Source organism: Xenopus tropicalis, chromosome 2, assembly GCF_000004195.4.
Source record: "Xenopus tropicalis strain Nigerian chromosome 2, UCB_Xtro_10.0, whole genome shotgun sequence".
NCBI classification, from domain to species: Eukaryota; Metazoa; Chordata; class Amphibia; order Anura; family Pipidae; genus Xenopus; species Xenopus tropicalis.
Window position 1 is genome coordinate 173,023,308 of NC_030678.2, and position 15,315 is coordinate 173,038,622.

Here is a 15,315-nt window from a genome sequence, read left to right on the forward strand (position 1 = left end):
GGGGGCACAGAACCCCTCAGTGACTGCTAATATCCTTATCATTTACAGTAGGGGGTACATTATCCCTTATAATACATGAGTGATACTCAGAGTTCCCTGTATAACTCAGCCTGCAGCCTTGTGCCTTTATATGGGGGGCACAGAACCCCTCAGTGACTGCTAATATCCTTATCATTTACAGTAGGGGGTACATTATCCCTTATAATACATGAGTGATACTCAGAGTTCCCTGTATAACTCAGCCTGCAGCCTTGTGCCTTTATATGGGGGGCACAGAACCCCTCAGTGACTGCTAATATCCTTATCATTTACAGTAGGGGGTACATTATCCCTTATAATACATGAGTGATACTCAGAGTTCCCTGTATAACTCAGCCTGCAGCCTTGTGCCTTTATATGGGGGGGCACAGAACCCCTCAGTGACTGCTAATATCCTTATCATTTACAGTAGGGGGTACATTATCCCTTATAATACATGAGTGATACTCAGAGTTCCCTGTATAACTCAGCCTGCAGCCTTGTGCCTTTATATGGGGGGCACAGAACCCCTCAGTGACTGCTAATATCCTTATCATTTACAGTAGGGGGTACATTATCCCTTATAATACATGAGTGATACTCAGAGTTCCCTGTATAACTCAGCCTGCAGCCTTGTGCCTTTATATGGGGGGCACAGAACCCCTCAGTGACTGCTAATATCCTTATCATTTACAGTAGGGGGTACATTATCCCTTATAATACATGAGTGATACTCAGAGTTCCCTGTATAACTCAGCCTGCAGCCTTGTGCCTTTATATGGGGGGCACAGAACCCCTCAGTGACTGCTAATATCCTTATCATTTACAGTAGGGGGTACATTATCCCTTATAATACATGAGTGATACTCAGAGTTCCCTGTATAACTCAGCCTGCAGCCTTGTGCCTTTATATGGGGGGCACAGAACCCCTCAGTGACTGCTAATATCCTTATCATTTACAGTAGGGGGTACATTATCCCTTATAATACATGAGTGATATTCAGAGTTCCCTGTATAACTCAGCCTGCAGCCTTGTGCCTTTATATGGGCACAGAACCGCTCAGTGACTGCTAATATCCTTATCATTTACAGTAGGGGGTACATTATCCCTTATAATACTCTGAGTTCCCTGTATAACTCAGTATGACCCCTGCCTGTAACCCAGTGACAGTCCTATTATCATGGCTATAAACTGGTTTAGGAATTGGTATTTGGGAGGGTATAATTGGCCCCTGCAGATGGTGGGATGAATGAGTAGCGCTGCATTGTGTTGCTTTGTGTTGCTTTGTGTTACCGGGGCCCCTAACAGTGAGACAAAAGAAACTCATCCATCACTTTCCGTAACTTCAGGCCCAGCAGATTCCAAGAACAGCAAATATTTGAAGAGAACCCTGCCGGTAACATCAGTCTCCGGAGACAGGGCGAGGGGCTGGGGAATTGAGAAGGGGGGGGGGAGGCAGTTATACAGAATCCTATTCACATCTACTTGGGGGTATGAAGGGGTTTATATAGCCGGGTTGGGGTCTAAATCTGAAGTGAGTGCACTTGAAAACCTTTAACCACTTATCTACTGGTGATCTGAGTAATATAATGAGATATTCAGCAGCAACTATTCCTTCTGCCCACAGTCTCCCAGGCCAGAATTCTACTGTAAAAAATGTCAATTCTGTATTTCCAGGTTTGACTTGGATCCATGTTAATAAAGGCTGAGCCCCCCCAAACCAAAACCTTTAAACTTATTACAAAATTTGTACTTTATTTGTTCTGCTATATGTTCTTGGAGTTAATTATCTGCTGTGTGTTCTGGGATATTATACATGGAATTGGCACTGTATTTATCTGCTGTGGGTTCTGGGGTATTATACATGGAATTGGCACTGTATTTATCCTGCTGTGTGTTCTGGGGTATTATACATGGAATTGGCACTGTATTTATCCTGCTGTGGGTTCTGGGGTATTATACATGGAATTGGCACTGTATTTATCCTGCTGTGGGTTCTGGGGTATTATACATGGAATTGGCCCTGTATTTATCCTGCTGTGGGTTCTGGGGTATTATACATGGAATTGTCACTGCATTTATCCCGCTGTGGGTTCTGGGGTATTATACATGGAATTGGCACTGCATTTATCCTGCTGTGGGTTCTGGGGTATTATACATGGAATTGACACTGTATTTATCCTGATGTGGGTTCTGGGGTATTATACATGGAATTGTCACTGCATTTATCCCGCTGTGGGTTCTGGGGTATTATACATGGAATTGGCACTGCATTTATCCTGCTGTGGGTTCTGGGGTATTATACATGGAATTGGCACTGTATTTATCCTGCTGTGGGTTCTGGGGTATTATACATGGAATTGGCACTGTATTTATCCTGCTGTGGGTTCTGGGGTATTATACATGGAATTGGCACTGCATTTATCCTGATGTGGGTTCTGGGGTATTATACATGGAATTGGCACTGTATTTATCCTGCTGTGGGTTCTGGGGTATTATACATGGAATTGGCACTGTATTTATCCCGCTGTGTGTTCTGGGGTATTATACATGGAATTGGCACTGTATTTATCCTGCTGTGGGTTCTGGGGTATTATACTTGGAATTGGCACTGTATTTATCCTGATGTGGGTTCTGGGGTATTATACATAGAATTGGCACTGTATTTATCCTGATGTGGGTTCTGGGGTATTATACATGGAATTGGCACTGTATTTATCCTGATGTGGATTCTGGGGTATTATACATGGAATTGGCACTGTATTTATCCCGCTGTGTATTCTGGGGTATTATACATGGAATTGGCACTGTATTTATCCTGCTGTGGGTTCTGGGGTATTATACATGGAATTGGCACTGTATTTATCCTGATGTGGGTTCTGGGGTATTATACATGGAATTGGCACTGTATTTATCTGCTGTGTGTTCTGGGGTATTATACATGGAATTGGCACTGTATTTATCTGCTGTGGGTTCTGGGGTATTATACATGGAATTGGCACTGTATTTATCCTGCTGTGGGTTCTGGGGTATTATACATGGAATTGGCACTGTATTTATCTGCTGTGGGTTCTGGGGTATTATACATGGAATTGGCACTGTATTTATCCTGCTGTGGGTTCTGGGGTATTATACATGGAATTGGCACTGTATTTATCCTGATGTGGGTTCTGGGGTATTATACATAGAATTGGCACTGTATTTATCCTGATGTGGGTTCTGGGGTATTATACATGGAATTGGCACTGTATTTATCCTGATGTGGGTTCTGGGGTATTATACATGGAATTGGCACTGTATTTATCCTGCTGTGGGTTCTGGGGTATTATACATGGAATTGGCACTGTATTTATCTGCTGTGGGTTCTGGGGTATTATACATGGAATTGGCACTGTATTTATCCCGCTGTGGGTTCTGGGGTATTATACATGGAATTGGCACTGTATTTATCTGCTGTGTGTTCTGGGGTATTATACATGGAATTGGCACTGTATTTATCTGCTGTGGGTTCTGGGGTATTATACATGGAATTGGCACTGTATTTATCTGCTGTGGGTTCTGGGGTATTATACATGGAATTGGCACTGTATTTATCCCGCTGTGGGTTCTGGGGTATTATACATGGAATTGGCACTGTATTTATCCCGCTGTGGGTTCTGGGGTATTATACATGGAATTGGCACTGTATTTATCCCGCTGTGGGTTCTGGGGTATTATACATGGAATTGGCACTGTATTTATCCTGCTGTGGGTTCTGGGGTATTATACATGGAATTGGCACTGTATTTATCCTGCTGTGGGTTCTGGGGTATTATACATGGAATTGGCACTGTATTTATCCTGCTGTGGGTTCTGGGGTATTATACATGGAATTGGCACTGTATTTATCCTGCTGTGGGTTCTGGGGTATTATACATGGAATTGGCACTGTATTTATCCCGCTGTGTGTTCTGGGGTATTATACATGGAATTGGCACTGTATTTATCCTGCTGTGGGTTCTAGGGTATTATACATGGAATTGGCACTGTATTTATCCTGCTGTGGGTTCTGGGGTATTATACATGGAATTGCACTGTATTTATCCTGATGTGGGTTCTGGGGTATTATACATAGAATTGGCACTGTATTTATCCTGATGTGGGTTCTGGGGTATTATACATGGAATTGGCACTGTATTTATCCTGATGTGGGTTCTGGGGTATTATACATGGAATTGGCACTGTATTTATCCCGCTGTGTGTTCTGGGGTATTATACATGGAATTGGCACTGTATTTATCCTGCTGTGGGTTCTGGGGTATTATACATGGAATTGGCACTGTATTTATCCCGCTGTGGGTTCTGGGGTATTATACATGGAATTGGCACTGTATTTATCCCGCTTTGGGTTCTGGGGTATTATACATGGAATTGGCACTGTATTTATCCTGCTGTGGGTTCTGGGGTATTATACATGGAATTGGCACTGTATTTATCTGCTGTGGGTTCTGGGGTATTATACATGGAATTGGCACTGTATTTATCTGCTGTGGGTTCTGGGGTATTATACATGGAATTGGCACTGTATTTATCCTGCTGTGGGTTCTGGGGTATTATACATGGAATTGGCACTGTATTTATCCTGCTGTGGGTTCTGGGGTATTATACATGGAATTGGCACTGTATTTATCCTGCTGTGGGTTCTGGGGTATTATACATGGAATTGGCACTGTATTTATCTGCTGTGGGTTCTGAGGTATTATACATGGAATTGGCACTGTATTTATCCTGCTGTGGGTTCTGGGGTATTATACATGGAATTGGCACTGTATTTATCCCGCTGTGGGTTCTGGGGTATTATACATGGAATTGGCACTGTATTTATCCTGCTGTGGGTTCTGGGGTATTATACATGGAATTGGCACTGTATTTATCCTGCTGTGGGTTCTGGGGTATTATACATGGAATTGGCACTGTATTTATCTGCTGTGGGTTCTGGGGTATTATACATGGAATTGGCACTGTATTTATCCTGCTGTGGGTTCTGGGGTATTATACATGGAATTGGCACTGTATTTATCCTGCTGTGGGTTCTGGGGTATTATACATGGAATTGGCATTTTTTGCTTACTTTTAACGAGAAAAAGCAAATTGTATTTTATTTTTAAATTCCTTTAATGTAAAATATGTACAAATGACATTTCATAAAATAGCATAGAACACCAATATAAAAATATATTGTAAAAACCATTTTATATTTTACCTTTAGCATTTTTTTTCATACAAACTTAAAGCTGTTTTTTTTTTTTCTTACAATTATAATTATATATATTTATACTTTTATATAAAAAAAAAAAAAGGTAGAATAGAGGAGGGCAAATGCTATATTTATAAATATCTCTGTACGTTCTGCATACAAAAGAAAATTTGTACATCCGCCGACAGTGGGACTGCACTGTTGTCATGGGAACCAGATGGTTTAAACCAGAGTGGGGGGGGGGGGGGTCTGGATGAAATTCCCCAGAATGTAAACACAGTTGATGTAACGAGAATTATTAACTCTTTACTCCATGAGGATTTTCCAGTTGGAACAGCCAGTCCGGGATTTGGGAAGATCAGTTTGTCCCTTTTGGGTCACCCAAGAGGACCTTTATTTACAATATGGCTGCGTTGAAATGATTGGTCATCCTTATGTGAGTCGTTCTCTCCATGACATCATGCTATGACATCATCCGGAATAGATCACATGATACAATTGTATTGGCAAAGGCAAAACACGCCTGGATCCATCAAGGCCTGACCCACCTAGATACGAGGGTTCAGTCCAAAAACAATTGGTTCCCTTCTTCACCTTCTCCTACCAGCAGGTCCTTCAAGGTCCACTTTAACCTCCATTTTGATATTTTTTAGTCTTTTTTTATGGCATTAGGCACCTAATTAAACAAGAACAAAACACAATCCTTGGGCAGATGAACCGTAGGACTTGGGGATGGAAGTTGCTTATTGCCTCCATGGCTCACCAGCTCGCCGGGAAGGAATCCTGAAGAAGGCCTCTTCCAAGGACGGACGGTGCTTTGTTGGGGTGTTTATTAGCGCTCCTCCAGGCAGAGCGGGGGCCCCCCGGGGCACCTCATTTACACACATACCGCTCCACAGTCCTTTCACATTTTTTGCAGGTCACGTAGCAACACCAGTGGTACTTACAGTGGCACCTCTCCACCACTTTGTCCATGTAGGGGTTGTAGCCCCGCCCACAGCACATTAGGTCGCAACTGTCGCTGCCGTTGGACGTCTTATTGCACTGCCTGAAACGGAACAAAGAGCATTAATCATTTAGCGTTCCCATGTGTTGTTACATGAAACTTCATCCGCCTTCTGGCAGCAGATGCGTCGACTTCATTTATATAAAGCAGCCTCGTTGCTGCTAATTACATAACGAGCCAAGGGGGCTTTGATGCAGTTGTTTAAATGGCCTTGGATGCCGCCTCCCCCAGGGCTTAGAGCTAAACGGGTTGGAATTCCTAGGCAACTAGCTGCCAGGGTCGGGCTGACCCACTGGGATATTAGGGAAAATCCTGGTGGCACTAGTCAAGCCCCTCCCCTAGTCCTCCTATTATCCCATCATCAGCCCCACACAACACAGAAACACCCAATATCCCTATCCCTGTAATCCGTTCCTTCAGTAAGTAGGAATAAATCCCATGTTTATATGCTGAAATCCAGCTGCAAAACTGTTCTACTCTTTCTGCATCATTTGTAATCCTGGCAGGGGAGGAGGGACTAAACCACTGATGTTACAGATTGTAACAACTTCCCCACAGCTTACAGACAGCATGCAGGAACTACATAACCCACAATGCATTGCACTGGGATGTTCCTTTCCTTATTGGCATCACGTGTGCAGCAGGGAATTGTGGGATTGGGGGGAGGCAGGCTGAAGGCTGAGGGCAGGCGACTACTTACAGTTTATTGGTTACAGTTTATTTGGGTCACAAAGTCGTCAGCCGGATCAGCAGGGGAACAGGGGGTGGGGCTTAGGGAACAGGGGCGGGGCTTAGGGGACAGGGGGCAGTGCTTAGGGAACTGTTCCAAACCAGATTATTACATTAAACATCATGAAAAGGCTGCAGATTTTTTAATGGATTTATATTGCAAAGTTGCTTAAATTTACTTAAGTTTAATTTGTTTACATTTCAAAAAGCTTAAGTTGTGTATTGGTGGAGTTCCCCTTAAATACGCACTTTCTACAATGATCTTACAGGCATGTATAGCGTTAATGTGCTCATAATCAATAGCTTCAGTAATCTTAACAGCATGTGTGGTGTAAATGTGCTCATAATCCATTTCTGCAGTAATTTAACTGGCATTTCTGAGGATAATATGCTCATTGTTTATCTTACTGGCATGTCTAGTGTTGATCCGCTCATAATTCATTTGTTTACCTTTGAGTTAACGTTTGGTATGATGTAGAGAGTAATATTCTGAGACATTTTGCAATTGGTCTTCTTTTTTTATTAGTTGTAGATTTTAAATTATTTTAATAATTATTCAGCAGCTCTCCAGTTTAGGGTTATAATAGCTATCTGGTTGCTAGGGTCCAAATTACCTTAGCAACCAGGGAGTAGTTTGAATGAGAGATTGATATATAAAAAGGAGAGGGTCTCAATAGAAGTACAGTTATATAAAGTAACAATAACAATAAACCTGGAGCCTCACAGAGCAATAGGTTTTGGCTGCCGGGGTCAGTGACCCCCATTTGAAAGCTGCAAAGAGTTTGAAGAAGGCAAAAAATTCAAAAACTATGAGAAATAAATAATGAAGACCAATTGAAAAGTTGCTTAAAGTGGTTCAATCTATCACTATAATATATAAAAGTGAAAATAAAGCTGAACCACCCCTTTAAGGAATTCCTAAACTGACAAGATGCTTTTTTTTACCCTTTGTATGGGGCTGTGCAAAAATTCCTAGAAGTTAATCGGGGCAGCCCTGAAATAAGAGCTTTTTATTATCCTGAATGAAAGGAATGACAGGGGGCACTATGGGGGGATCCCTGCCCCGCACTAATGTAATTATGAGCAGGAAGCCCCCCGTCTCTCACAGCCGCAGCCCCACTCGGAGCCTTGGGGGGAAAGGGAATATGTGCAGAGCTGTCAGATTCTTCCCTCTCAATAGCAAAATGTTATGAGACCTTGTACCGTTTCCAAAAACATTCTTATTTCAATATCGTTATCTCCCATCTCTCTTTAACAATCCCCCCCCCCCTCACCCCCACCGACCCCCCCCCCCATTCTCTGCAATGTTCCCCTTGTCCTCACATACGGTAACACATTTCAGCAATGTAGCACATAACTCCTGCCAGCAAGATATTCAATCCCAGTGTATTCATGTACAAAAGCATAACTACAAACTCACACTTAAAGGGGAAATACACCATTATAATGCATTTCCTATATAAGCAGAGACAGGGGAAAGTGTTGGAAGGGTTACTGCCTGCCCTGCTCTCATTTCCCTACAGAAATAGGGGTTGGTAGCACTAGGTAGGTACCTAATATATAGGGGCAGAGACAGGGGAAAGTGTTGGAAGGGTTACTGCCTGCCCTGCTCTCATTTCCCTACAGAAATAGGGGTTGGTAGCACTAGGTAGGTACCTAATATATAGGGGCAGAGACAGGGGAAAGTGTTGGAAGGGTTACTGCCTTCCCTGCTCTCATTTCCCTACAGAAATAGGTACCTACCTAGTGCTACCAACCCCTATTTCTGTAGGGAAATGAGAGCAGGGAAGGCAGTAACCTTTCCAACACTTTCCCCTGTCTCTGCCCCTATATATTAGGTACCTACCTAGTGCTACCAACCCCTAATATATAGGGACAGAGACAGGGGAAAGTGTTGGAAGGGTTACTGCCTGCCCTGCTCTCATTTCCCTACAGAAATAGGGGTTGGTAGCACTAGGTAGGTACCTAATATATAGGGGCAGAGACAGGGGAAAGTGTTGGAAGGGTTACTGCCTGCCCTGCTCTCATTTCCCTACAGAAATAGGGGTTGGTAGCACTAGGTAGGTACCTAATATATTGGGGCAGAGACAGGGGAAAGTGTTGGAAGGGTTACTGCCTGCCCTGCTCTCATTTCCCTACAGAAATAGGGGTTGGTAGCACTAGGTAGGTACCTAATATATAGGGGCAGAGACAGGGGAAAGTGTTGGGAGGGTTACTGCCTGCCCTGCTCTCATTTCCCTACAGAAATAGGGGTTGGTAGCACTAGGTAGGTACCTAATATATAGGGGCAGAGACAGGGGAAAGTGTTGGAAGGGTTACTGCCTGCTCTGCTCTCATTTCCCTACAGAAATAGGGGTTGGTAGCACTAGGTAGGTATCTAATATATAGGGAGAGACAGGGGAAAGTGTTGGAAGGGTTACTGCCTGCTCTGCTCTCAGTTCCCTACAGAAATAGGGGTTGGTAGCACTAGGTAGGTACCTAAAATATAGGGAGAGACAGGGGAAAGTGTTGGAAGGGTTACTGCCTGCCCTGCTCTCATTTTCCTACAGAAATAGGGGTTGGTAGCACTAGGTAGGTATCTAATATATAGGGAGAGACAGGGGAAAGTGTTGGAAGGGTTACTGCCTGCTCTGCTCTCAGTTCCCTACAGAAATAGGGGTTGGTAGCACTAGGTAGGTACCTAAAATATAGGGAGAGACAGGGGAAAGTGTTGGAAGGGTTACTGCCTGCCCTGCTCTCATTTCCCTACAGAAATAGGGGTTGGTAGCACTAGGTAGGTACCTAATATATAGGGGCAGAGACAGGGGAAAGTGTTGGAAGGGTTACTGCCTGCCCTGCTCTCATTTCCCTACAGAAATAGGGGTTGGTAGCACTAGGTAGGTACCTAATATATAGGGGCAGAGACAGGGGAAAGTGTTGGAAGGGTTACTGCCTGCCCTGCTCTCATTTCCCTACAGAAATAGGGGTTGGTAGCACTAGGTAGGTACCTAATATATAGGGGCAGAGTATCACAGAGCTGTTGCAGCTGTATCTCTCATTGTTCCCATATCGCTGACACCTGTCAGGCAAATTAATTGTAACACAGTTGTTGGAGCAGGAATGCCCAAAGGTCACTGGTGTTTTTGCCCCCTCCCTTTAATTGTATTTTATGTTTAAACCTTATACTACAAGGCTATAACAATCACAAGCTTAGTGCCCAGTCCTGCACCATATCCAGCATAAAAGGATGGGATAAGAGCAAGTCTACTATGGCTACAAACATAACTAATGTGGCAAGCACAGGCTACAGCAGGGACGAATTCTACCCAGGGAGCATTTGTGCTTTTTTTCCCTTCATTGTTAAACTATTTATTCTTATTCTACTAAGCACAATTCAGCAGGAACAGCCCCTAAGTTTGCTCATAGCCTGTACAGAGAGATACCATAAAACTATGGCACATAGGGATTCCCCTGTACTAAGCACAATTCAGCAGGAACAGCCCCCTAAGTTTGCTCATAGCCTGTACAGAGAGATACCATAAAACTATGGCACATAGGGATTCCCCTGTACTAAGCACAATTCAGCAGGAACAGCCCCCTAAGTTTGCTCATAGCCTGTACAGAGAGATACCATAAAACTATGGCACATAGAGATTCCCCTGTACTAAGCACAATTCAGCAGGAACAGCCCCCTAAGTTTGCTCATAGCCTGTACAGAGAGATACCATAAAGCTATGGCAGCGTAGGGATTCCCCTGTACTAAGCACAATTCAGCAGGAACAGCCCCCTAAGTTTGCTCATAGCCTGTACAGAGAGATACCATCAAACTATGGCAGCATAGGGATTCCCCTGTACTAAGCACAATTCAGCAGGAACAGCCCCCTAAAGGTGGCCATACACGCACCGATATTATCGTACGAAACCTCGTTTCGTACGATAATCGGTGCGTGTATGGCATGTCGGCGAGTCGACCGATATCGCAGGAAGCTGCCGATATCGGACGACTCGCCGATCGGACAAGTTTGAAAATTTTGATCGGGCGCCATAGAAGGCGCCTGACCAAAATTCTCCCTTCAGAGCTGAATCGGCAGAAGGAGGTAGAAATCCTATTGTTTCTACCTCCTTACCTGCCGATTCAGCCCTGAATGGTGTGTGGCGGATCTTACGATGTTTCGTGCGACCGATGGTCGTACGAAACATCGTCGGATCGCCACGTGTATGGCCACCTTAAGTTTGCTCATAGCCTGTACAGAGAGATACCATAAAACTATGGCAGCATAGGGATTCCCCTGTACTAAGCACAATTCAGCAGGAACAGCCCCCTAAGTTAGCTCATAGCCTGTACAGAGAGATACCATCAAACTATGGCACATAGGGATTCCCCTGTACTAAGCACAATTCAGCAGGAACAGCCCCCTAAGTTTGCTCATAGCCTGTACAGAGAGATACCATAAAACTATGGCACATAGGGATTCCCCTGTACTAAGCACAATTCAGCAGGAACAGCCCCCTAAGTTTGCTCATAGCCTGTACAGAGAGATACCATAAAACTATGGCACATAGGGATTCCCCTGTACTAAGCACAATTCAGCAGGAACAGCCCCCTAAGTTTGCCCATAGCCTGTACAGAGAGATACCATAAAACTATGGCACATAGGGATTCCCCTGTACTAAGCACAATTCAGCAGGAACAGCCCCCTAAGTTTGCCCATAGCCTGTACAGAGAGATACCATAAAACTGTGGCACATAGGGATTCCCCTGTACTAAGCACAATTCAGCAGGAACAGCCCCCTAAGTTTGCTCATAGCCTGTACAGAGAGATACCATAAAACTATGGCACATAGGGATTCCCCTGTACTAAGCACAATTCAGCAGGAACAGCCCCCTAAGTTTGCTCATAGCCTGTACAGAGAGATACCATAAAACTATGGCACATAGGGATTCCCCTGTATTAAGCACAATTCAGCAGGAACAGCCCCCTAAGTTTGCTCATAGCCTGTACAGAGAGATACCATAAAACTATGGCACATAGGGATTCCCCTGTACTAAGCACAATTCAGCAGGAACAGCCCCCTAAGTTTGCTCATAGCCTGTACAGAGAGATACCATAAAACTATGGCACATAGGGATTCCCCTGTACTAAGCACAATTCAGCAGGAACAGCCCCCTAAGTTTGCTCATAGCCTGTACAGAGAGATACCATAAAACTATGGCACATAGGGATTCCCCTGTATTAAGCACAATTCAGCAGGAACAGCCCCCTAAGTTTGCTCATAGCCTGTACAGAGAGATACCATAAAACTATGGCACATAGGGATTCCCCTGTACTAAGCACAATTCAGCAGGAACAGCCCCCTAAGTTTGCTCATAGCCTGTACAGAGAGATACCATAAAACTATGGCACATAGGGATTCCCCTGTACTAAGCACAATTCAGCAGGAACAGCCCCCTAAGTTTGCTCATAGCCTGTACAGAGATATACCATAAAACTATGGCACATAGGGATTCCCCTGTACTAAGCACAATTCAGCAGGAACAGCCCCCTAAGTTTGCCCATAGCCTGTACAGAGAGATACCATAAAACTATGGCACATAGGGATTCCCCTGTACTAAGCACAATTCAGCAGGAACAGCCCCCTAAGTTTGCTCATAGCCTGTACAGAGAGATACCATAAACTATGGCACATAGGGATTCCCCTGTACTAAGCACAATTCAGCAGGAACAGCCCCCTAAGTTTGCCCATAGCCTGTACAGAGAGATATCAGATCCCTGTGTATTTATGCCAATTAATGGGGATTATAAACTGAGAAGAATTTCCCTTTAAATAACTGTGTCCTTTTAAGAGTCAATGCCCTTTTAAACAGGCGCTGTTGCCCTTCAATCTGCTGCCAGGGAATGTTAATCTCTCATTTGCTGATTCAGATTTATTGATGGGATAAAATCAGAGCAAAGCGCGAGGCTAATCTCTCAGCACTTCCCACCCTCCCGGCCTCTGGCATCTTCCCTTACACTATTGATTAACCTGCTGAGTTGTACACAGGCAGCGAGGGGCATTTCTGCCCTACGGGGGGGCTATATTTAGCAGATTCTGGGGAGAGTTGGCCGGCAAAGAGAATATCGAGTTAATTTCTCCATTAGGGAAACTCTTGGGAAAGTCACCGGTCCCTTTGATATGGGAAACAGCGTGAGGGCAACTTTGCAACCCAAGTGATTAAAATATTTCACATACAGATTACTGGGCTACAGGGGAATGTGTTGGCAAACTGTCCCCGACTGACTACTATCTGTAGTATTCATTAGTATAGCCTCTGGGAAAGGACTGGGGCTGTGGGATAGCAGGTATAGTAGGGAGAGATGGTGCCTATAGTAGCAGTGGGGGGATAATAGCCTCTGGGAAGGGACTGGGGCTGTGGGATAGCAGGTATAGTAGGGAGAGATAGTGCCTATAGTAGCAGTGGGGGGATAATAGCCTCTGGGAAGGGACTGGGGCTGTGGGATAGCAGGTATAGTAGGGAGAGATGGTGCCTATAGTAGCAGTGGGGGATAATAGCCTCTGGGAAGGGACTGGGGCTGTGGATAGCAGGTATAGTAGGGAGAGATGGTGCCTATAGTAGCAGTGGGGGGATAAAAGCCTCTGGGAAGGGACTGGGGCTGTGGGATAGCAGGTATAGTAGGGAGAGATGGTGCCTATAGTAGCAGTGGGGGGATAATAGCCTCTGGGAAGGGACTGGGGCTGTGGGATAGCAGGTATAGTAGGGAGAGATGGTGCCTATAGTAGCAGTGGGGGGGATAATAGCCTCTGGGAAGGGACTGGGGCTGTGGGATAGCAGGTATAGTAGGGAGAGATGGTGCCTATAGTAGCAGTGGGATAATAGCCTCTGGGAAGGGACTGGGGCTGTGGGATAGCAGGTATAGTAGGGAGAGATGGTGCCTATAGTAGCAGTGGGATAATAGCCTCTGGGAAGGGACTGGGGCTGTGGGATAGCAGGTATAGTAGGGAGAGATGGTGCCAATAGTAGCAGTGGGGGGATAATAGCCTCTGGGAAGGGACTGGGGCTGTGGGATAGCAGGTATAGTAGGGAGAGATGGTGCCTATAGTAGCAGTGGGGGGATAATAGCCTCTGGGAAGGGACTGGGGCTGTGGGATAGCAGGTATAGTAGGGAGAGATGGTGCCTATAGTAGCAGTGGGGGGATAATAGCCTCTGGGAAGGGGGTGTGGCTGTGGGATAGCAGGTATAGTAGGGAGAGATGGTGCCTATAGTAGCAGTGGGGGGATAATAGCCTCTGGGAAGGGACTGGGGCTGTGGGATAGCAGGTATAGTAGGGAGAGATGGTGCCTATAGTAGCAGTGGGGGGATAATAGCCTCTGGGAAGGGACTGGGGCTGTGGGATAGCAGGTATAGTAGGGAGAGATGGTGCCTATAGTAGCAGTGGGGGGATAATAGCCTCTGGGAAGGGACTGGGGCTGTGGGATAGCAGGTATAGTAGGGAGAGATGGTGCCTATAGTAGCAGTGGGGATAATAGCCTCTGGGAAGGGACTGGGGCTGTGGGATAGCAGGTATAGTAGGGAGAGATGGTGCCTATAGTAGCAGTGGGATAATAGCCTCTGGGAAGGGACTGGGGCTGTGGGATAGCAGGTATAGTAGGGAGAGATGGTGCCTATAGTAGCAGTGGGATAATAGCCTCAGGGAAGGGACTGGGGCTGTGGGATAGCAGGTATAGTAGGGAGAGATGGTGCCTATAGTAGCAGTGGGGGGATAATAGCCTCTGGGAAGGGACTGGGGCTGTGGGATAGCAGGTATAGTAGGGAGAGATGGTGCCTCTAGTAGCAGTGGGGGGATAATAGCCTCTGGGAAGGGACTGGGGCTGTGGGATAGCAGGTATAGTAGGGAAAGATGGTGCCTCTAGTAGCAGTGGGGGGATAATAGCCTCTGAGAAGGGACTGGGGCTGTGGGATAGCAGGTATAGTAGGGAGAGATGGTGCCTATAGTAGCAGTGGGGGGATAATAGCCTCTGGGAAGGGACTGGGGCTGTGGGATAGCAGGTATAGTAGGGAGAGATGGTGCCTATAGTAGCAGTGGGATAATAGCCTCAGGGAAGGGACTGGGGCTGTGGGATAGCAGGTATAGTAGGGAGAGATGGTGCCTATAGTAGCAGTGGGGGGATAATAGCCTCTGGGAAGGGACTGGGGCTGTGGGATAGCAGGTATAGTAGGGAGAGATGGTGCCTCTAGTAGCAGTGGGGGGATAATAGCCTCTGGGAAGGGACTGGGGCTGTGGGATAGCAGGTATAGTAGGGAAAGATGGTGCCTCTAGTAGCAGTGGGGGGATAATAGCCTCTGG

The 15,315-nt window shown here is 45.5% G+C and overlaps 1 protein-coding gene across 1 annotated transcript in view; it reads right to left on the minus strand.

The window, feature by feature from the left end:
* Positions 1–5,154: 5,154 nt before the first annotated feature.
* wnt11 (Wnt family member 11) overlaps positions 5,155–15,315 on the minus strand; it is a 55,636-nt gene continuing 45,475 nt past the window's right edge. Inside the window, 1 exon segment of the mRNA NM_001128058.1 lies at positions 5,155–6,303. Within this exon segment, the coding sequence (NP_001121530.1) occupies positions 6,129–6,303 (175 nt within the window). The 3' untranslated portion in view covers positions 5,155–6,128.